The sequence below is a fragment of the Pagrus major genome, chromosome 16 (genome assembly GCF_040436345.1).
Source record: "Pagrus major chromosome 16, Pma_NU_1.0".
Classification (NCBI taxonomy): domain Eukaryota; kingdom Metazoa; phylum Chordata; class Actinopteri; order Spariformes; family Sparidae; genus Pagrus; species Pagrus major.
In genome coordinates this window covers 151,264-175,000 of record NC_133230.1, presented here as the reverse complement: position 1 = coordinate 175,000, position 23,737 = coordinate 151,264, and the positions used below count along the sequence as shown (strand labels likewise).

General features: G+C 43.5%; 2 protein-coding genes across 3 annotated transcripts in view; both read right to left on the bottom strand.

Moving 5' to 3' along the window:
- mipol1 (mirror-image polydactyly 1) overlaps window positions 1–11,240 on the bottom strand; it is a 57,906-nt gene extending 46,666 nt beyond the window's left edge. Inside the window, exons 1-3 of one of the 2 annotated variants that reach the window (XM_073483470.1) lie at window positions 9,311–9,394; window positions 8,840–8,896; window positions 1,369–1,460 (exon numbers count right to left, since the gene is read on the bottom strand). In XM_073483470.1, the coding sequence (XP_073339571.1) occupies window positions 1,369–1,460; window positions 8,840–8,877 (130 nt within the window). In that variant the 5' untranslated portion in view covers window positions 8,878–8,896; window positions 9,311–9,394. Of the gene's footprint in view, window positions 1–1,368; window positions 1,461–8,839; window positions 8,897–9,310; window positions 9,395–11,050 lie in introns of those variants that run through there. The other variant, XM_073483471.1, reaches the window with a different exon arrangement.
- Window positions 11,241–12,312: 1,072 nt separating this feature from the next.
- On the bottom strand, window positions 12,313–23,440 carry traf3 (TNF receptor-associated factor 3). The gene is made up of 14 exons (XM_073483716.1): window positions 23,172–23,440; window positions 17,717–17,867; window positions 17,289–17,454; window positions 17,011–17,062; window positions 16,818–16,922; window positions 16,544–16,708; window positions 16,042–16,122; window positions 15,863–15,937; window positions 15,575–15,667; window positions 15,359–15,499; window positions 14,851–15,028; window positions 13,739–14,082; window positions 13,100–13,291; window positions 12,313–13,011 (listed from the first exon to the last, which is right to left on the bottom strand). The coding sequence occupies exons 2-14, from the start codon at window positions 17,862–17,864 to the stop codon at window positions 12,976–12,978; spliced, it is 1,776 nt and encodes a 591-aa protein (XP_073339817.1). The 5' UTR covers window positions 17,865–17,867; window positions 23,172–23,440; the 3' UTR covers window positions 12,313–12,975.
- Window positions 23,441–23,737: the final 297 nt, after the last annotated feature.

Sequence of the window (23,737 nt, the reverse complement as noted above, 5' to 3'; positions counted from 1 at the left end):
CAGACAGACAGACAGACAGACAGACAGACAGACAGACAGACAGATGATGGATTAACACAGACAGACGGACAGACAAGCAGGGACAGACAGAGAGACACCGACAGATGATGGATTATCACTGAGAGAGAGAGACAGACAGGGAGACAGACAGACAGACAGACAGACAGTCAGAGAGACACCGACAGATGATGGATTATCACAGAAAGACAGACAGGCAGGGACAGACATAGAGACACCGACAGATGATGGATTATCACTGAGAGAGAGAGACAGACAGGGAGACAGGGAGACAGACAGACACAAATTTTGAGACAAGGTTTTGAGTCAGTTCATGTCCAGACCATCAGGCCTCAGTGTCCTGACACCTGAGGCTCCTCAGGTTCAGTCCCACCTGCTTCAGGTAGCCCTCTGTGTGTCTCACCTGAGCTCTGCTGTTCACCTGTATGTTGTGGAGGATCAAACCACTGTTGCCGTAGTAACTAAACAAAGATGGCTGTCACTGATCTCCAGCAGGTTTCATCCTCTGAGTTAACATCCGACTGCAAACACGTCTGATGAAGCACAAAGTCAAACTCCAAATATACCAACGTCCTCCAACCTCATTTACTCAGGAGATTACTGAGGAGGCGGCGGCCATGTTGGCTCTCATCATCACCATCATCAGATTACTGTCAGAGGACAGAGAGACAATCAGTCCTGTTTAACTGAAAGAACGAAAGGAGCCGTTCACACCTCGTCACTGAAGGAACCAGACGATCAGTCCTGTTCAACTGAAAGAACCAAAGGAACCATTCACACCTCGTCACTGAAGGAACCATACAATCAGTCCTGTTCAACTGAAGCCTAACCCCCCAGCCAATCACATTTGATTATTTAAGATTAATTATGATGATGTACAGCCTCACACTAATAACTTTATTAAGTTATTATTAATTATTGTTGTAATTATTAATGTTGTCAGCAACAGTGGTGCTGGTGTTCCTGCACTGCTGTGACCTTTGACCTCCTCAATGTGTGTATGTTGTCTGTGGTGAGTTCAGTGTTGATGTTGAGCCGTGTGAAGGACCACAGCTCCACCTGCTGGACAGACTGAGTCATTACAGATCCACCTGCTGGACAGACTGAGTCATTACAGATCCACCTGCTGGACAGACTGAGTCATTACAGCTCCACCTGCTGGACAGACTGAGTCATTACAGCTCCTCACTGATGTTTGACTCATCACAGCAGTGAAGTATGTGAACTAAACATCAAACTATGAATCCTGAACACACCTGGGACCAGATCACACCCTGTCCCCAAACTGTCTGTTTGTAACAGTACTAGTAGCATTAACCTGCTTCCATGTGTAGTAGTAGCAGTATTTACCTGTGTACATGTCCACCAGAGAGTCCCTGAGCTCCTTGCTGGGCGTCCATGTTGACAGACTGGTCTCCAGTGGACTCTCTGAGCTGGTTCGTCTGGAAACACAAACCACAGTTTCACATCAGAAACAGTGACTCAGATCAGAGGAAGTGACTGATCCTGGATCAGATCTACTGACTCTGACATGTTAGAGCAGCAGAACATCAGACTACACAACACACACACACACACACACACACACACACACACAGGTTAAACACGTTCAGTTTCCAGTCAGACCAGTAAACTGACAGACTCTCCTGCTGGAGTTCAGCAGTCTGAGTCAGACTGAGCTCAGTACCTCTGATCACATGATCTCCTGCACCTGACTGCCTGTTTAATCTGTACCACCCTGTGACATGTTACCAAGAATTCCTCTGTGCTCGTCAAAAATGATGATCCAGATCACATTCATAACAGCTGATCAATAATCAGCTTAATCTTCAATTTCTCACACATGCTGTTTTATTATTGTTATTTAGTGTTAAATGTGACATCATCAACAAACCAGTCAGTAAAACAGTCAGTATGGAATCACAGCAGAAAACCATTTACAGAGGCTCCGTCCTCCGTATATATTTCTAATTTGTTCTGACCTGTCTGACTTGTTGTTCAGATTACAGATTATAGTTCTGACCTGTCTGACTTGTTGTTCAGATTACAGATTATAGTTCTGACCTGTCTGACTTGTTGTTCAGATTACAGATTATATGTCTGACCTGTCTGACTTGTTGTTCAGATTACAGATTATACGTCTGACCTGTCTGACTTGTTGTTCAGATTACAGATTATATGTCTGACATGTTTGACTTGTTGTCCAGATTGCAGATTATATGTCTGACCTGTCTAACTTGTTCAGATTACAGATTATACGTCTGACCTGTCTAACTTGTTCAGATTACAGAGTATATGTCTGACCTGTCTGATTTGTTCATATTAGATTATATGTCTGACTTGTTCAGATTAGATTATATGTCTGACTTGTTGTTCAGATTACAGATTATATGTCTGACTTGTTGTTCAGATCACAGATTATATGTCTGACCTGTCTGATTTGTTCAGATTAGATTATATTTCTGACCTGTCTGACTTGTTGTTCAGATTACAGATTATATTTCTGACCTGTCTGACTTGTTCAGATCACAGATTATATTTCTGACCTGTCTGACTTGTTGTTCAGATCACAGATTATATTTCTGACCTGTCTGACTTGTTCAGATTACAGATTATATGTCTGACATGTCTAACTTGTTCAGATTACAGATTATATTTCTGACATGTCTAATTTGTTGTTCAGATTACAGATTATGTCTGACCTGTCTAACTTTTTCAGATTACAGATTATATGTCTGACCTGTCTAGCTTGTTCAGATTACAGATTATATGTCTGACCTGTTTGATTTGTTCATATTAGATTATATGTCTGACTTGTTCAGATTAGATTATGTCTGACCTGTCTGACTTGTTGTTCAGATCACAGATTATATTTCTGACCTGTCTGACTTGTTGTTCAGATTACAGATTATATGTCTGACCTGTCTGATTTGTTCAGATTAGATTATATTTCTGACCTGTCTGACTTGTTGTTCAGATTACAGATTATATTTCTGACCTGTCTGACTTGTTCAGATCACAGATTATATTTCTGACCTGTCTGACTTGTTGTTCAGATCACAGATTATATTTCTGACCTGTCTGACTTGTTCAGATTACAGATTATATGTCTGACATGTCTAACTTGTTCAGATTACAGATTATATTTCTGACATGTCTAATTTGTTGTTCAGATTACAGATTATGTCTGACCTGTCTAACTTTTTCAGATTACAGATTATATGTCTGACCTGTCTAGCTTGTTCAGATTACAGATTATATGTCTGACCTGTTTGATTTGTTCATATTAGATTATATGTCTGACTTGTTCAGATTAGATTATGTCTGACCTGTCTGACTTGTTGTTCAGATCAGATTATATTTCTGACCTGTCTGACTTGTTGTTCAGATTACAGATTATATTTCTGACCTGTCTGACTTGTTCAGATCAGATTATATTTCTGACCTGTCTGACTTGTTGTTCAGATCACAGATTATATTTCTGACCTGTCTGACTTGTTCAGATTACAGATTATATGTCTGACCTGTCTAACTTGTTCAGATTACAGATTATATTTCTGACATGTCTGACTTGTTGTTCAGATTACAGATTATGTCTGACCTGTCTAACTTTTTCAGATTACAGATTATATGTCTGACCTGTCTAGCTTGTTCAGATTACAGATTATATGTCTGACCTGTTTGATTTGTTCATATTAGATTATGTCTGACTTGTTCAGATTAGATTATGTCTGACCTGTCTGACTTGTTGTTCAGATCACAGATTATATTTCTGACCTGTCTGACTTGTTGTTCAGATTACAGATTATAGTTCTGACCTGTCTGCCTTGTTGTTCAGATCACAGATTATATTTCTGACCTGTCTGACTTGTTGTTCAGATCACAGATTATAGTTCTGAACTGCCTGACTTGTTCAGATTACAGATTATATGTCTGACCTGTCTAATTTGTTCAGATTACAGATTATATGTCTGACCTGTCTAACTTGTTCAGATTACAGATTATTGTGACGGCCCCCTGCTGTTCTAGGGTCTGCTTTGTGTATCCCTTCCTTCTGTCTGCAGGTATCTCAGTGGGCGGGGCTTGAAACCAGGAGCACCTGGCCAGTCTCCTGGAAGTTTTAAGAGCAGGCCGTCTCAGTCGTTTTGTCTCTCTCTCACCAGAAGGACCTGGTTGTCCTCCGGCTCCATTGTGTTGTTTTGTTGGCTTCGGCCTGGTTTCTGCACTTTACAACGCTCCGCACACATCACTCACATGCACCCATTGGCAGACACACTGATAACCACACGTTCACACCTCATGGCATTATTATGATTTGTGCACTTTACTTAAATAAATATTGTTAATCTTTACGTTTATCCACGTCTCACTGTCCCTTTTCATGGCTTCTTGAGCCGGTCATGACATTATATTTCTGACCTGTCTGACTTGTTGTTCAGATCACAGATTATAGTTCTGAACTGCCTGACTTGTTCAGATTACAGATTATATGTCTGACCTGTCTAATTTGTTCAGATTACAGATTATATGTCTGACCTGTCTAACTTGTTCAGATTACAGATTATTGTGACGGCCCCCTGCTGTTCTAGGGTCTGCTTTGTGTATCCCTTCCTTCTGTCTGCAGGTATCTCAGTGGGCGGGGCTTGAAACCAGGAGCACCTGGCCAGTCTCCTGGAAGTTTTAAGAGCAGGCCGTCTCAGTCGTTTTGTCTCTCTCTCACCAGAAGGACCTGGTTGTCCTCCGGCTCCATTGTGTCGTTTTGTTGGCTTCGGCCTGGTTTCTGCACTTTACAACGCTCCGCACACATCACTCACATGCACCCATTGGCAGACACACTGATAACCACACGTTCACACCTCATGGCATTATTATGATTTGTGCACTTTACTTAAATAAATATTGTTAATCTTTACGTTTATCCACGTCTCACTGTCTCTTTTCATGGCTTCTTGAGCCGGTCATGACATTATATTTCTGACCTGTCTGACTTGTTCAGATTACAGATTATAGTTCCAACCTGTCTGACTTGTTGTTCAGATTACAGATTATGTCTGACCTGTCTAACTTGTTCAGATTACAGATTATATGTCTGACCTGTCTGATTTGTTCAGATTACAGATTATAGTTCCGATCTGTCTGACTTGTTGTTCAGATTACAGATTATATTTCTGACATGTCTGATTTGTTGTTCAGATTACAGATTATGTCTGACCTGTCTAGTTTGTTCAGATTACAGACTATATGTCTGACCTGTCTGATTTGTTGTTCAGATTACAGATTATAGTTCTCACCTGTCTGACTTGTTGTTCAGATCACAGATTATATTTCTGACCTGTCTGACTTCAGATCACAGATTATAGTTCTGAACTGTCTGACTTGTTCAGATCACAGATTATATTTCTGAACTGTCTGACTTGTTCAGATCACAGATTATAGTTCTGACCTGTCTGACTTCAGATCACAGATTATAGTTCTGAACTGTCTGACTTGTTCAGATTACAGATTATAGTTCTCACCTGTCTGACTTGTTGTTCAGATCACAGATTATATTTCTGAACTGTCTGACTTGTTCAGATCACAGATTATATTTCTGACCTGTCTGACTTCAGATCACAGATTATAGTTCTGAACTGTCTGACTTGTTCAGATCACAGATTATATTTCTGAACTGTCTGACTTGTTCAGATCACAGATTATAGTACTGACCTGTCTGACTTCAGATCACAGATTATAGTTCTGAACTGTCTGACTTGTTCAGATTACAGATTATAGTTCTGAACTGTCTGACTTGTTCCGATTACAGATTATAGTTCTGACCTGTCTAACTTGTTGTTCAGATTACAGATTATGTCTGACCTGTCTGACTTGTTGTTCAGATTACAGATTATGTCTGACCTGTCTAACTTGTTCAGATTACAGATATTTCTGAACTGTCTGACTTGTTCCGATTACAGATTATAGTTCTGACCTGTCTAACTTGTTCAGATTACAGATTATATGTCTGACCTGTCTAGCTTGTTCAGATTACAGATTATAGTTCTGACCTGTCTGACTTGTTGCTCAGTTGCTCTTGCAGGTTGCTGATCTTCTTCTTTGCTCTCTGCAGAGCAAACTGAACATCTTCAGCTCTGCTCGACGCCATCAACACACACTCTCACAGAAAAAACACGCCTGGCCATCTCCATGACAACCAGCACACTCTCCAGGGCACACAAACGGAGGAGGGCTGTGATTGGCTGACAGCCAGAGACTGAACTATCAGCAGTTGAAATATTGATGAGCTCACAGCATAAGGTGGCTCAGGTGAGTCAGGGTGCTGATCCTTTCTGTTAAAGACTCAATAAAGACAAGATGTTTAATGTTTACAGTCTCATCGTATTGATTGATTATTGTCAATATCTTTTTATTGTGAATTTGATGCAACATGTTTCAAACACATAACGACTGATTACTATTTAGATCAATTCTCCAGCTCTGACATCGCACTGAGGGTGTGTTCTGATTGGTTGTCTGTAATAACCCCAGAAGAAGACACAGTGGAGATACATAGATTATTTCAGTAGATTTATTATTTTTCATTTTACACACAGTCCTCTCTAAAACTATCAGAACAACGAGGCCAATGCCTTTATTTTGTCTGAACTCTGAAAACATTTGGGTTCGACATCAAAAGATGAATATGAGACAAGAGATCATCTCCAGGTGTTTACATCTGGATCTGTTACACAACTTAGAAGAAGCATCATCTGTAACAGAACACCAAACTTTTAGGTGAGCGAACGTTCAGGAACAGATCAGAGTGAACAATACTTCATATTTAGTTGCAGATTCTTTGCTTCAATAACTGCATCAAGCCTTCAACCTGCTGACATCACCAGATCTTTACATTCTTCTTGTGTGATGATTTTCCAGGTTTTCACCGCAGCCTCTTTCAGCTGTTGTTTGTTTCGGGGGGTTTCTCCCTTCAGTCTCCTCTTCAGCAGGTAAAATGCTCAGCAGGTCAATAAGTCTGGAGATTGACTTCAGTCTAAAACCTTCCTCTTCTCTCCCCTGATGAACTCCCTGGTTGTTTTGTGTTTTGGGTCGTTGTCTTTCTGCATGATGAAGGATCTCCTGATCAGTTTGGTTCCATCTCTCTTTAAATTGGCAGACAAAATGTTTCTGTAGACTTCTGAGTTCATTTTGCTGCTGCCATCATGTGTTACATCATCACTGAAGATCAATGAGCCCGGCCCAGAAGAAGCCATGCAGCCAAAGCCATGATATTACCTCCACCGTGTTTCCCAGATTAGCTTGTGTGTTTGGGATCATGAGCAGATCTTTATTTTCCACACATTAGACTTTCCATCACTTTGGTGAAGCCATAAAACTTTGTCCCAGAACATTTGAGCCTCGTCTCTGTAGTTTTGGGCAAATTTCAATCTGGCCTGTCTCTTATTTCTAATGAGTGGTTTGTATCTTCTGGTGTAGCCTCTGTACTTTTGTTCCTAAAGTCTTCTGCGATCAGTGGATTGTGATACCTTCACTCCTGTCCTCTGCAGGTTGTTGGTGATGTCACTGACAGTTGTTTTAGGGTTTTTCTTTGCAGCTCTCACAATGTTTTGTCATCAACTGCTGGTGTTTTCCTTCGTCTACCAGTTCGACATATGTTGCTTCTTCTTCAGGACAGTCTACATGGTTGTACTGGTGATGGCCAATGTTTTTGCAATAGCTCTGATTGATTTTCCATCTTCTCTCCCATAGACAGCCCTCTGGTCTTCATGTTGGTTACACCTTTTTAACTATAAATGCAGTCTGCAAAGACAAAACCCAAAGCTGAAACTGAGAGTAGACATTCAGCGCTATTTATTGTTTGAATAATCAATGGGATAGGACACACCTGGGCAGCCAAAAACACCCGTCAGTCACATGTTCCAATCATTTCATTCATTTGAAAATTGGGTGGGTTCAAACAAAAGGTGCTATCTCTTAAGTTTTTTAACAGATCTAGATGTAAACACCTGGAAACGGAAGCTGACACTCATCTCTTGTCTTATATTCATCTTTTGGTGTCGAACCCAAATGTTTTCAGTGTTCAGACAAAATAAAGGAATTGGCCTCGTTGTTCCAATAGTTATGGAGTGGACTGTAAGTCTGATAATGAATGTTGTCATGTCTTCGGTGCCTCTGCGTCCCGCAGCAATTTGTCCAACAAGACGACGTCCACGCGATGTTTCATAACAAACTGCCCGTTCAGATGGAAGACAGGTATGTCCCAACTGTACCTGTCGAACCACACTCTGTTCTCTGGGACAGTGATGTCCACCTGCTGCAAGACAAACTGTAGACAGACAGACAGGTCAGAGACAGAGACAGGAGCGTAGACAGACAGACACCCTGATCAGACCTGGTGAGTAATCTGATTACAGTGTTCAGCTCTCAGTCCGTCTGAGTGACCACGTGTGATGTGATGTCACTTCCTGCTCTATATGCTCTATATATATCAAACCCGTCCATCACTGGGACAAACAGACTCCATTATTCTACACAAAGACAGAAAGAAGTTCATGTAGAACATTTGCTGAATTTACAAGAAGGCTCCAATGATTTAGAATTTGTCAGAGACAGAGTTTCACAAAGGTTATAAAGTTTGTTCTAACTCATCAACTCTTAAAATCACTACATTTGTTAAGGGAGTGTGGTGATGTTGTGGTTACTAGTTCAATGGTTGGATCAGTTGAACAGACAGTGTGTTCACAAACAGCTGCTGCTGACATCAGCAGGTTAACAAACATGTCATTTACATCACAGTGAAGTGAAGCAGTTTTATTGTTCATCTCACCCTGTGTCTGAACGGCTCCAGCACTTCTTTAGCTTCATCACACAGAGGACATGGATCCTACAGACACATTTTACTGTTATTACACAGATTATACATGGATGAAACATGAACAGCAGCTTCTGTTTATTTACTTTATTCAAATACTGAAAATTTTTATGTAATCGCTGGAAAATTCAAATACAGAACACAACATTCAGAATCACATTTTACTAACTGAGGTGAGATTGTAAACCAAGAAGAAAATAAAATAAACTGAACAAACATCATCACTCCCTTCTGACTTCAAAATAAAAGCATCTATAAATGTCACCCCAAATGATTTTTTAACAATGAGCACAGCAGTGAAGAATTGTTAGTTAGCAGATTTCTCATCAACACTAACTGTAAATGAAAACACTAACAGATGATGATGAAGATGAAGATGATGGTGAGTCAGACAGTGTGAAGACAGACACCAGGTGTTATTGTTACCTTAGTAAAGAGAGTGAGAGTGGGTAAAGTGTTGGTAGAAAACAGTCGGAGGAGCTGCACAGCTGCAGGTCGACTCAGAGGAAGAGTCTTCAGGAAAAACATTTCATCTGAGAACAAACAAACAAACTGTTACTGACCTCCAGATCATCCACAGGGTTGCCAGCCGACCAATCACAGAGCAGGAGGGAGGACAACGATGAAATAAGAGCTGCTATGAGGGTACATCTAAATGTCCTTCATTATATCCTTGTTTCCTTCACTTGTGACCTTTCCTCACCTCTCAGTCTCTTCACTGAGGACGGTACGGAGGAAATCCACAAGCACCTTGTTTACAGAAATACGTTATCTGTTCTCTGAAGCTACGGCAGTTACTGAGGACGACGACAGAGACGGGTCACAGCCAGAGCACAGCCAGAGTACAGCCTGGTCACAGCCAGAGTACAGCCTGGTCACAGCCAGAGTACAGCCTGGTCACAGCCAGAGTACAGCCTGGTCACAGCCAGAGTACAGCCTGGTCACAGCCAGAGTACAGCCTGGTCACAGCCAGAGTACAGCCTGGTCACAGCCAGAGTACAGCCTGGTCACAACCAGAGTACAGCCTGGTCACAGCCAGAGTACAGCCTGGTCACAACCAGAGTACAGCCTGGTCACAACCAGAGTACAGCCTGGTCACAGCCAGAGTACAGCCTGGTCACAGCCAGAGTACAGCCTGGTCACAGCCAGAGTACAGCCTGGTCACAGCCAGAGTACAGCCTGGTCACAGCCAGAGTACAGCCTGGTCACAGCCAGAGTACAGCCTGGTCACAACCAGAGTACAGCCTGGTCACAGCCAGAGTACAGCCTGGTCACAACCAGAGTACAGCCTGGTCACAGCCAGAGTACAGCCTGGTCACAACCAGAGTACAGCCTGGTCACAACCAGAGTACAGCCTGGTCACAACCAGAGTAAATTTTTTATGTTTAACAGCTGAATGAGATGTTTTCACTGTGACATTAGTTTTCAACAGGAAACTGCTTTAATGTGAAAGGGTGTCTGTCATGGCAGCCATCAGATCCTGTCAGTAACATGTTACCTTCCTGTCATCACGACGATCACGCCCCCTTTAGGGTGAAATTGAAAAATTGAGCAAATTGCAGAAACTAGCTGTGTCACATCTAAAAGCTGCTGTGTGTCAAACAATAAAACAACAGCTTATTATTTCTTTAGTGGACTCAGTTTCGTCCCGTCTGTGGACGACAGGGGATGAAACAGTAGAAACAGTCGACACGTGTCCGTCTGTGACAAACATTTAATGAATCACTGAGTGAATGACGTGTGCTGATTGTGTTTGTAGATGAACGTGAATCAGAAAAGACTCTTAGTGGTGATGTAACTACAGTTTTTACTGTGAAAACACACGACGCTCCCATAAAACCCACCCATACAGCTCTTTTTAGAGTTTGGTTTGACAGTCTGTCCTTGAGCTGAAGGTGTTTTAATAATTCAAATAAACTGAGCTAAGACATGAAAAACATGATTAGACATCACTGTTCATGACTCAGTACACACATTAAGATACATACACACATTAAAATATACACACACACGCACATTAATATATATATATATATATATATATATATATATATATATATATATATATATATACACACACACACACACACACACACATTTAGTGTTAGTCAGTAATTAGTTTAAAATCACAGTTAGCCTGTGAGCTAAAGTTAGCCAATGTTTTACCTGCACAGTTTCGGTCGCCTCTCCAGTCACCGGTTCGACGGACCCAAACCCGCTGGTAAACTCACCGAGTCCTGTCGAACAGTCCCTGTTCTGTCCCGTAGACAAACCCGCTGAAATCTTCTCGTTTCGGAGTTTAAATTAAAGTTTCTGTAAAAGTTTGGAGCTCACGAGAGAATTAACGCTTCTTCTTCTTCTTCTGCTTCTTCTTCTTCTTCTTCTGCTTCTTCTTCTTCTGCTTCTTCTTCTGCTTCTGCTTCTGCTTCTTCTGCGCTGGCGGACTTCAGACCAGAGTTAAAGCTGCACGCCGCCACCTGCTGTCCCGTCAGTGTGTAACATCGTGACTTTATTTTCTGGATATTAAACCAGTTCAGTTATGAAATGCTCGGATGAGTCTGTGACGTCTCTGACAGACCTGCTTCAGTCCACACATGATCTGTCAGGTTCATCACGTCCTCTGTGTCCTCAAAACTAAATAACATCTTCATTACGTGTCTGACTTCAGCTCAGCAGCAGGTAGATGATTCTTCAATATGTTGATCAACAGTGATGTATGAACTATCAGTGTTTTCTTCCCTGCTAATCGTTTTCTCTCTGAACTGTGTTCTTTCATGTTCTAGAGGCATTTCGTCATCATTACCATATAGATATGTTGGGTTTTAGTGTTTCTCCGATTTCATGATCCTTCCTTCTTGTTTAGGTTCCTTGCCTGGGACCAGGTTCACTTCTGAACCAACCCCTTTGCTGTTCGTTTTTCACCAATCAGTGACAAGCACTGAAGTCCAACAACACACAGCTCAGGTTCAGATCCAGCAGCTGTTCCTCCTGATCGCCTCCTCCAGGTGTTTCCATGAAGAACATGAGAGTCCTGAGATGATCCTGTCAGGACAACACCAAACCAGCAGGTGGTCTGGTCGTCACTCTGAGCTGCTGTTCAACACAAACAGTTTTCTTCAGTGACTCACAGACAACTCTCTCCTTCAAACTGACCAGTTTTAAAGATGTTTTTACCTTTTTTAGAACTAGAAACACAAAGATCATCTGAGTGACACATTTATGATCATCTTAAATATCTCACCCTGTTTTTCTATCAGAATTTGTTTTATCAGATTAAGTTGGAAAAACAAAACATGAAATCCATCAAAGAATTTATTCTTTAAAAAGTAAAGGAAGTCAAGTGAAGTGTCAACAGTCCAATCATCCAATCAAAACACTGAATAACAAATCAATATTCGTGATCAGATTTTCTAATGAAATCAAACAGATTCTTTGAGTTTCTTTGTATTTTTATTTTCACACTTTAACAAACATTCAAACTGTGCAAATGAATCAAATGAGTCGATGAATCCACACTGAAAAACTCAGAGGCCACAGAGGAACTCCAGCAGACACACTGGACCTGAGACTGGTCTGTTCTGGTTTGTACTGGGTCCTGTGGGAGAATCTCCTGTATATATCTACTACTGGGTCCTGCTGGTTTCTACTGGTCTCTACTGGTTTTCTGAGCTCCTCTGTAGCTGCCGTGGGTTTCCCAGCATGCCTTGGTAAACAGGAAAAAAACAGGAAGTAAAGCTCGATGCACGGCATCAGTAATGAGCAGCAACAATGTTCTCGCTGCGGCAGCCATGTTGGCTCTGAGTGATATCACCATGGTGATGTCATGGTAACACTGATCCATTCAGACACACTAACACACACACACACACACACACGCGCACACACACTGTTCTGTAGTCCATTAGCCAATCAGAAGAGGACCCGCCCTTCGGTCTCTGTAAAGTTCACTCTGATTGGCTGCTTCCTGTCTGTCTCTTCTTCTCTTCTGTCTGCATCGCTCTCAGAAAGACGAGCGTCCCGATCCTTCCCATCATCCTTTGCTCTGCTGGGTGTGGACAGGTGAGCTGATCTCAGGCCAGCGAGTCACAACGTCACGGGTCGAGGAGGTCAGAGGTATCCACGGTAACCTACAGATTGACCAATCGAACCACATATTGATTAGTTTTTAAACAGACGTCTTTAACTACTCCGCTAAGCCCAGCAGGCGTGTCTCACCTTGATGAAGATGGTGTCGTCTTTGATGTAGCTGCCCGTCTCCAGGATGCTCTGAGACACAAAGAGAGGACAGCCAGAGGCGATGTTCATCTCTGCTGCAGGACGTCTGAAACTGCTGCTGTTCGGGTCGGGCTTAAAGGCGTCGGCCAGGTGTTTCCTGGACGGACCCTGGTCCATCAGCATCAGGGTCACCTAACAGAGAGAGAGACAGACAGACACAGAGACAGACAGGTCCATCAGCATCATGGTCACCTGACACAGAGACAGACAGGCCCGTCAGCATCAGAGGCTGTTCAGACTTGCTATCACCATCTGTCCTGAGTGACAAGAGCTAAACAGGACAGAGCCGTGTATTCGCAGCTCATCAGTAGGTTATCAGTCAGTTCAGTAGTTAGTAACCAGTCGGTTCAGTAGTCAGTAACCAGTAGGTTCTGTAGTGAGTAACCAGTCAGTTCAGTAGTTAGTAACCAGTCGGTTCAATAGTCAGTAACCAGTAGGTTCTGTAGTGAGTAACCAGTCAGTTCAGTAGTTAGTAACCAGTCGGTTCAGTAGTCAGTAACCAGTAGGTTTCGTAGTGAGTAACCAGTCAGTTCAGTAGTCAGTAACCTGTTGGTTTAGTAGTCAGTAACCTGTCGGTACCTTCTGTTTAAAGGGCCAGGGAAGCAGGGCGTCGTACTCGCCCCTCATCACCACAAAAAACAGCGACAGGTGTGTCCCTTTGCCCATCCCGTCTCCGTTCAGGTAGACGCGGGCGCACATCTTGTACCCGAAGTACCCCGTGTAAAATGGCTGCGAGTACAGCGACAGTGTCTTCGCCGCTACTGCTTCTTGTTTCCGTCTCTTGTAATCACGAATCTTCCAGATCAGAGTCCCATTGTAGCTCGCCGTCTCCAGCACCTGGAAACGCAGGTCCATGTCGGCCAATCGGATGTCGTGGACACTCAACATGTCGTCATGGCGATTCAGCTGAGTCTCCAGGGAAGCTGTGGAGAGGAAGAAATTCATTAGTCCCTGATCTAGTACCTGACCTCTACAACTGGTAACTGATCTCTGCAACTAGTCCCCTGACCTCTGCAACTAGTCCCTGACCTCTGCAACTCGTCCCCTGACCTCTGCAACTAGTCTCCTGACCTCTGCTACTAGTCCCCTGACCTCTGCTACTAGTCACTACTACTAGTTCCCTGACTGCTGCAACTAGTCCAATGATCTCTGCAACTAGTCCTTTGACCTCTGCAGCTAGTCCCTGACCTCTGTAGCTAGTCCCTTGACATCTGCAACTACTCCCGACCTCTGCAACTAGTCTCCTGACCTCTGCAACTAGTCCCGTGACCTCTGCAGCTAGTCCTCTGACCTCTGTAGCTAGTCCCTTGACCTCTGCAACTACTCCCGACCTCTGCAACTAGTCCCCTGACCTCTGCTACTAGTCCCCTGACCTCTGCTACTAGTCACTATACTTCTACTAGTCCCCAGACCTCTTCAACTAGTCCCAGACCTCTGCAACTAGTCCCCAGACCTCTTCAACTAGTCCCAGACCTCTGCAACTAGTTCCCTGATCTCTGTAACTACTCCTCTGATCTCTGCAACTTGTCCCCAGACCTGAGCAACTAGTCCCTTGACCTCTTCAACTGGTCTCAGACCTCTGCAACTAGTCTATGCCTCTACAAATAGTCCTCTAATCTCTGCAACTACTCCCCCAATCTCTGCAACTAGTCCCCAGACCTGAGCAACCAGTCCCCAGTGTGTGGTCTGACCCAGAGTATGTGTTGTGGATCCAGCCCCGCTGCGTCCCCCTTGTTCCAGAGCATTCAGTCGTGTCCGGACATTCTCCAGCGTTCCTCTCAGGGTCTCCACCTCGTCTCTGAGCAGACGGAGAGAACGAAGCTCCAGCTCCACCTCCAGAAGCTTCTCTGAGTGAGAGCTCATCAGTTTCTGTAGAAAGAGAGAGATGATGGCTGTCCAGGTGTAGGAGAGGGACCACTCACTTCTTACCTAACACTGATGAGGCTGCGACTCCAGTCTTTGGTATCACTGGTGTCAGTGTTTGAATCCCGCCCCCTCTTTAAGCCCCACCTTCAGTGTTGTTTGTTTCTGTCCACTTTTAAAACATATTTAGGGTCACATTGTTGATATACTGCATACAGTACTGTACACAGTTCAGTCCTTCACCACATACAGTACTGCAGTACCACAATTTAACCTCTCACAGTAATGCAATGTGTTATATTAGTGTATTGTCTTGCCTTGTATGATCAGTTTTACCTGCATGGTGGCCAGTTTCTGCTCCATCTGTCGGTTCTTCTCTCTCAGCTCATCATTCTGGTTCTCCAGCTCAGACACACGGCTGCTGAGACCAGGAAGCAACTTATACCTCTCTAACAGCTCACCTTTAACATCCTCCACCTGGAGATATAAACAGGGATCAGTCAGGTAAACTCAGGTAAACACTGAACCTACTGCTATGGTTGCTATATTTACCTTGTTCTCTAATGAGGAGTTTCTGTTTGCCATCATTCTCAAATGTTCAGCTGCGAAGGTGGACTCATGTTGCCTCATGTCCTGATTCAGACCCTGAATCACACGTCATTCAGTTATTGTAGTACATAGACTATAAAAATATATACATATTATATACAGTATATGCAGTGTATACATTATTTACAGTATACAGTATAAAAGGTATGCAGTATATCCATTAAACAATGGTACACTTGCACTCAGAAGAGGAAACAGATGAAGAAGTAGAGGAAGACGATGAAGACTTACCTTGAAGGTGCAGCCATATCGGTGGAACTGACAGCTCACCTGAGCTTTAGGACAGTCGTGTTGATGACTTGACAGCTGAAAAAAAAAACTAATCAATCAGTATGATCAATACTCACTGCTGCTGTGAAACTCAAACACATGGCTCTGATTGGATGGCGTCAGATAAACTGGATCAGTACCTCACTGCGTGGCAGAGAGGAGAAGGAGCAGTGGTTTGGACATGACACTGGAAATGCTGGACACACCGTCTCTTTGTGTTTCTGGAAACAGACAGAAACTTCATGATGTTCTTCATCATCTAGACCAAGCAACTAGTCCCAAGACCTCTACAACTAGTCCCCAGACCTCTACAACTAGTCCCCAGACCTCTACAACTAGTCCCCAGACCTCTACAACTACTAGTCCTCAGACCTCTACAACTAATCCTAGCCCTCTACAACTAGTCCCAGTCCTCTACAACTAATCCTCAGACCCCTACAACTAGTCCCCCCACCTCTACAACTAGTCACATAACTCTACAACTAGTCCTCAGACCTTTAGAACTAGTCCCTACACCTTTACAACTAGCCCTCAGACCTCTACAACTAATCCTCAGAGCTCTACAACTAGTCCTCAGACCTCTGTAACTCGTCTACGTGCAGGTGGGTCAGCATGGATGTCCACAGTAATGTCATGAGTTACCTGTAGGTCAGTCAGAGGCATCTTGGTCATGCAGAACTCGCAGCTGGTCTCTCTGTGTTTACATTTCCAGCTCAGATGATCGGGAATCTCTTTCCTCATCATTCGCTCTTTGCATTTACCCAACGGACAGGGAACCTCGAAGAACGGACACACATTCAAGTGGTCCTGCATACAGGTAAGTGAGAGATAGACAGGTAGTGTCAACATTAAGCGTTTATATAGGCCATCCAACAGCCAATCAGAGAGCAGGATTCTGACACATCGTTTTCCTCACAGGTATCTGCTGCAGACTCATCTGCTCCTGACAGCCGTTAGCTTCACTGCGACAGTAGACCTTCAGTGCCATGATCTCCCGCTGGCAGCAAATGTCTCTGAAGATCTGAAACACAAACAATCATGAACCGATCAATAATCAATCAATCATTAATGACAACTTGAGCTCTGTTGGGATGTCACTCTCTGCATACCTTGTCTTTGAACAGACGCTCATTGTCAGCTGGACATACCGGGTTTGGACGACTGCAGGAGGAGAGAAGAGATTAAGTCAGACCTGTCACATGATGCTGATTCAAACCTTGTCAGGTGAATCTCTTTTCACAGCTGACAGATTAGAGGGATTTAACTCTTTAAAAACAGGACATGAGAAAAAGGGCCAAGAGAAATCTGGGTCTGATGTTATTCTTTAAACTGACACCTAGAAACCACTTCCTGTCTACCTGTCTGTCTCTCACTGTGTGTGTCTCACCTGAGGATGTCGCTGATGCAGCTCTGACAGAAGCGGTGACCACACTCAGTCTGACGGGGCTGACACAGGACCAGCCTGCAGGCCTCGCAGCAATATTTACCTTCTGGAGTCTCTACAAAGTGATCTCTGAATCCTCCATGAAGAGGCAGGAAACCTGCCGGGACACCTGAGCACAGACACACCTGAGTTCAGAACACCTGAGCATAGACACACCTGAGTTCAGAACACCTGAGCACAGACACACCAGAGTTCAAACACCTGAGCACAGACACACCTGAGTTCACACACCTGAGCACAGACACACCTGAGTTCAAAACAGCTGAACACAGACACACCTGAGTACAGACACAGCTGAGCACAAAGACACCTGTTTTGACACAGTTTGGCCACGTGGTGGATGTTTGATGAACTGCAGTGTGACTGTTTACCTTGTGAAGCAGTAGAGTCAATGGGAGGCCAGGGATTGGTTGGGCGGTGAGAGGGAGGGACCACTGAGAGGGGAGTGGCCAGGGAGGGCGCCACCTGCTGGAGGGGAATCTGCACCTCCCTCCCGTCAGCACTCCTGCCCGCTGACATGACCTGAAGGGGGAGGAGTTAACAAACTGAGTTCAGACATAGATACACAAGCTGTGTCCAAATTCAGGGGCTGCATCCTTCGAAGGGCGCATTTGAAGGCCAATTACGTCACAACGCTGCACGAAGGTTGTCCCAATTCGAAGGCTCCTTCAAATGCAGCCCACAAATGCAGCCTTCTTTTCCCTCTTTTTGGAGGACGCACCGCTACTATCCTTCACGGCCACCCATATCCCAAGATTCTTTGCGCGCCGCTGCTCAGTCCCGAAAAAGAAGAGGGAAAGCAAGAAAAATGGCGACATCAAGTGGCGCAGACTTGACATTTAAATGTAAGTATTGGGTTTATACTCGGTTTTTACTCATTTGAACATCCAACGGCAGATATGTTAAACTTCAGGGGACTTGGAAATCCTCCAAATTTTAACTTTCAGTTAAAATACGTGACGCTGGTAATGCATTAGCATACGGCATAAATTAGCATTATGCCATTGGAAGTAAAGCCTTAAAAGCCTTCACTTTCAAAATGTTAGACGTTCAGAAAACCATAAAATCCATTCTGGGCGGCAGAAATCGTACCGTAAGGGTAAGGGCGGGAACATCTGTTGACGCAAACAGGAAATACTCTGAAGGCTAGACCGTCCCATTTAACAACGGTTGACGCGGCCTTCGAAGGTCTCTCCGAAGGACTTGCCTTCGGAGGCCGCTAAGGCCAGGTCCTTCGAAGGATGCAGCCCCTGAATTTGGACACAGCTAACGATACACAGAATGTTCCTTTACCAGGAAACTAGTCTAGTCTAGTCTGATTGGTTCTGCGTTTGACCCCAGTCTGCACATGCTCAGTGGAAACCAGCAGAGGACGCTACAACAAACAGCTGACCAACAGAGGACGCTACAACAAACAGCTGACCAGCAGAGGACGCTAAAACAAACAGCTGACCAGCAGAGGACGCTACAACAAACAGCTGACCAGCAGAGGGGCGTGGCCTATGACTGATTCGCTGGTTGGTGACATGTTCAACACTTTGAGCCGACGTTTCTTCTCCGGTCAGTATTTAACCTTCAGCTGAAGCTTCTGTTCACGAAACACAAACAGAGTCAGAACTGAAGGATTCAGTCAGACAGACAGAAAGGTGATCAGGTTTCATAAAGTGTGAAAGATTTGATGATTTTACTGCTTCAAAGTCTGGAGCTTCATTTAAAGTTGAAATGACACCTGAAGCTGCAGGTGAGTCAGAGTGAGGCAGGTGAAATCTGTTAATTAATTAAAGTTGAATATTTGAAATAATCATTAAAGAAAACTAAACACATAAAGCAACTGCACAAAGTTTCTATATGAAACACAAAGTCATGTGACCTTTGACCTTTACCCCGACCACAGAATCAGCTGTTGAACACACACACACACACACACACACACACCCACACACACACACACACACACACACACACACACACACACACACACACCAAACAGAAACACATCACTTCCTCTCAGCTGTGGGGATGCTAGGGGCTTTTCCATTGACTGCATCATTAACACACACACACACACACACAGACACACACACACAGACACACACACAGACACAGACACACACACACACACACACACACGATCAGGACAGACTGATAAACTCTGATTTCTTGACCAAACTTCAAAATAAAAGACCAGAAAACCAGAGCTGTAAACTGTGAAACTAGAATCATTTGACAGGAGTCAGACTTGGATAAATAAACCTGATGAACACGATGTGAATCAGATGATTTAAAGGAGAACTCCGAGAAAACTTTAAAAGACTCCATCTACATTATTTCACATCATTAACTATGGACGTGTAAAAGAGATAACAACAACAACATAGACAACAGCAGCAGAGACGTGACAGACTTAAATCATGACTGAGTTCTCAGAAACAGAAACTGTTTCAGCAGCAGAGGGGGTTTTCCTCCAACACACAACAGCTCAACAGAAACTACAGCCTGAAAACTGATTAATGATGTTGAGACTGTCTGACCAGCAGAGGACGCTACAACAAACAGCTGACCAACAGAGGACGCTACAACAAACAACTGACCAACAGAGGACGCTACAACAAACAGCTGACCAACAGAGGACGCTACAACAAACAGCTGATCAACAAAGGACGCTACAACAAACAGCTGACCAACAGAGGACGCTACAACAAACAGCTGACCAACAGAGGACGCTACAACAAACAGCTGACCAACAGAGGACGCTACAACAAACAGCTGATCAACAAAGGACGCTACAACAAACAGCTGACCAACAGAGGACGCTACAACAAACAGCTGACCAGCAGAGGACGCTACAACAAACAGCTGACCAGCAGAGGACGCTACAACAAACAGCTGACCAGCAGAGGACGCTACAACAAACAGCTGACCAGCAGAGGACGCTACAACAAACAGCTGACCAGCAGAGGACGCTACAACAAACAGCTGACCAGCAGAGGACGCTAAAACAAACAGCTGACCAGCAGAGGACGCTACAACAAACAGCTGACCAGCAGAGGACGCTACAACAAACAGCTGACCAGCAGAGGACGCTAAAACAAACAGCTGACCAACAGAGGACGCTACAACAAACAGCTGACCAACAGAGGACGCTAAAACAAACAGCTGACCAGCAGAGGACGCTACAACAAACAGCTGACCAGCAGAGGACGCTACAACAAACAGCTGACCAGCAGAGGACGCTACAACAAACAGCTGACCAATTAATCTATTTTCATCTTCAGCAGCTAAATTTGATCAATCGGGTAAAAACTTTTGAAATTTTCTTAAAATAGAAAATTTTACACAAACAGCTGAAAATACACATCTTGTTGTTCAATATGAAAAATCCAGAGCTGAAACCATTTATTGATTAGTTGATCAATAGTATTGATAACTTATTAAAACAAAATGAAACATGTGAAGACATCAAATTCGTGTGCTTGTTATTTTCTTGATCAATCGTTCACTCATTGGTTCTATAAAACTTCAGGAACCAGTCGATTAGTTTTACAGTGAGGTCAGAATTTACCCACAATGCTGTGCAACACTGTCAGCTGAACTGTTGGAGGTGTAAATAGGAGGTTTATGAACACGTGAAGAAGATCTGGAGTTGATTTTTGTCCACAATGAGCTCTCATCAACAGGACTGAAGGATCATTATTGATTAACTAACAGTCAATGATTTAATCAAGGATAATCTGGAGCTCCTGACTTCACTCGTCAGAAGATGATGGTTCTTGCAGATCATGTCGGAGTGATCATCTGAAGGATAGAGCAGCTTTGAAAGCAGTAACCTCAACAACAACATGATCTATAAAACCTGTCTGTGAAGACAGACGAGGACAGGAGGAACATCAGCTCTGTCTCCGACTCCAAAGTCTCTCAACTCAACCTGACAAGTGGCCGAGTACGATGACGTGGAGGCTCAAGCTCGCCGTCAGAGATCCTCCGTCACTGGTTCAGAGACAACTTAAACACCACAGAGGAAGTCCTCTTCTTCTCCTCTTTCTTCTGTTTCCTCTTTCTCTGTGCAGACTGGGAGAGCTGAAGGTGTTATCAGTTTTAATCTTACTACCTTCAGTTTTATTTGAATCACGGTTCAAAGCCGCCACGGGACCTCAGGAACAATATGTCCAGCCGTTAACAGCGAGGGAACAAATAAAGTTTTGATCCTTTTTGAACTGTGTCATGAAAAGATCAGTTTTAAACTGAAGAAAGTCTCAGTTTGTCATGAACTTGATGAAGTTTGAAGATATGTGATTATAAAGAGACATAGTCAGTACGTGACGCTGTCGGGTTCAACGCTCTCTGAGCCTTGTAGAGTCGTCCTGAATATCAGCAGCTCACAGTAGTGGACTGTGGCGAGTTGGCGGCCATGTTTGTGTTGGTGATGTGTGCTGAGTGAGACGAAGTCGTCCACTGACAATTTAACACAAAACTAGAAGATATTTGACTTCATTTACAACAAACAGTGACTTTTTAAAGTGAAATCATCTTTAAGATTTGATAATGCACTTGATTTTATGCACCTTGCACTTGATTTTATGTATTCTTGTACGTATTTTATTCTTGTAAAGTGTCTTTGAGAGTTTTTAAAAGCGCTGTATAAATAAAATGTATTATTATTATTATTATAAACATCATGTGTGTTGTTCACGGTACAATTCAAACAGTTCCAAACTTTATTTGTCTCTCGGCGTTAACAACCAGACCCTTCTGTCCAAAATAAGTCCACTGAGAGGAACCCAAAGAGAAGGACTTCAGCTTCCTGTGGAGGTCACTGGGGACACAATTAAAGGTGACACCTCCAGTACTGAACCGAAAATTAACTAAGTACAATAATAACTGACGCAGCGCATTAGCTCACCGGGCTAATCATTAATAACAGCGTAGATCTTCATGAATGAACGATACACCGAACCAGTGTCCTGTTGACGTGCAGGAGGTCACGGGTCAAGAACAAGGTGGGCACTGATTTGGACTTCGATCACCATGGCAACAGCGGAAACAGTCAGGTGACAGAACAGACAATAAACGGTTAAATGAACACAAACAACAAAAAGTGTGACAAACACTGAACACAGAGACTGAGAGGGAAACTAACGGATCAATAAACTGATCACATATCCGTCCAATCAAACATCTTCACAGCAGTTAATATGAACTCAGTCACAACACCTGTTCACTTTACTTTAACTAATAATATGAATATTAATGAGAGCAGATCAATATTCAGCCTCCTGTAACACTCAACATACAGACTACGTGTATATTGATCCATATATATTGATCAAATATATTCTGACTGTGTTCATTCTATTGATCATCAGACAAACTGATTTAATACAGGATCATTCGATTTGTCACTCTGGGTTTGATTACTCAGGTCTGTTGGACAAACATCTCATCACACTTTACTGATCTATTTTTCATGTACTGATTGATTACTGGCTGATGGTTTATTGATTATTGATTGGTTATTTCTTCCTCTGACTGTTTGAGTCTCTGAGCTGATGTAAACACACTGACTGTTCATGCTAACTGTTAGCTTCTTTAGCTTCTTGTTTCTCTGCTGTTTGTTCAATAAAGATCATTGTAGTTTAAACACACACACACACACACACACACACACACACACACACACACACACACACACACACAGCTAGCTGTAGCATCTGTTGTGTTTCCCTCCGTTACAGAAGCTAACAGTGCTAACATGTTCTCCCAGCTCCTGTCAGGTTCTCCTTAGGTTCTGTTCTGGTTCTATTGAGGTTCTACCCTCTCTGGACTCACATGAATCTCCTCCTCGGGGCCCACTGCTCAGCTCAGCAGCTCCTCGGCTCGGCGGACTCTCTCCGGGATTCAAACCGTCAACCCGCCGTTGCCGCGGAGCCTCCGGGCCTCAGGCGGACTCCTCATGGTCCAGGTTCAGGTTCAGGGTACTGCGGGCTGTCCGGGTTCTGTCGGTCCTGTGTGAGAGAGAGAAGTCACTGGGATCCAGTTCACAGATCCAACGGGGAGGACTGGGTTGATCACACTGGAAACCCCCTCCGCTGCTTCCGCCCAGGAAATCCCCCAGCTGCCCGGGGAGACCGCCGGCCAGCAGGGGGCGCTGTTCACTGGAGACAGGCTGCGGTTCTGTGTTCACTGTGACTGATCTATGAACTGTATGTGACAATAATGAAAATCACTGAATATACACATATATATGTATATATTCAGTGATTTTTTTCTGAATATATATATGTGTGTGTGTCTGTCTGTCGATCTTTACTGTGTGTGAAATAAACATGTTTTTTTCTTCTCCATGTAAAACAAACTATTAGAAAAAAATAAAATTTAATGAAGTGATAAAATGA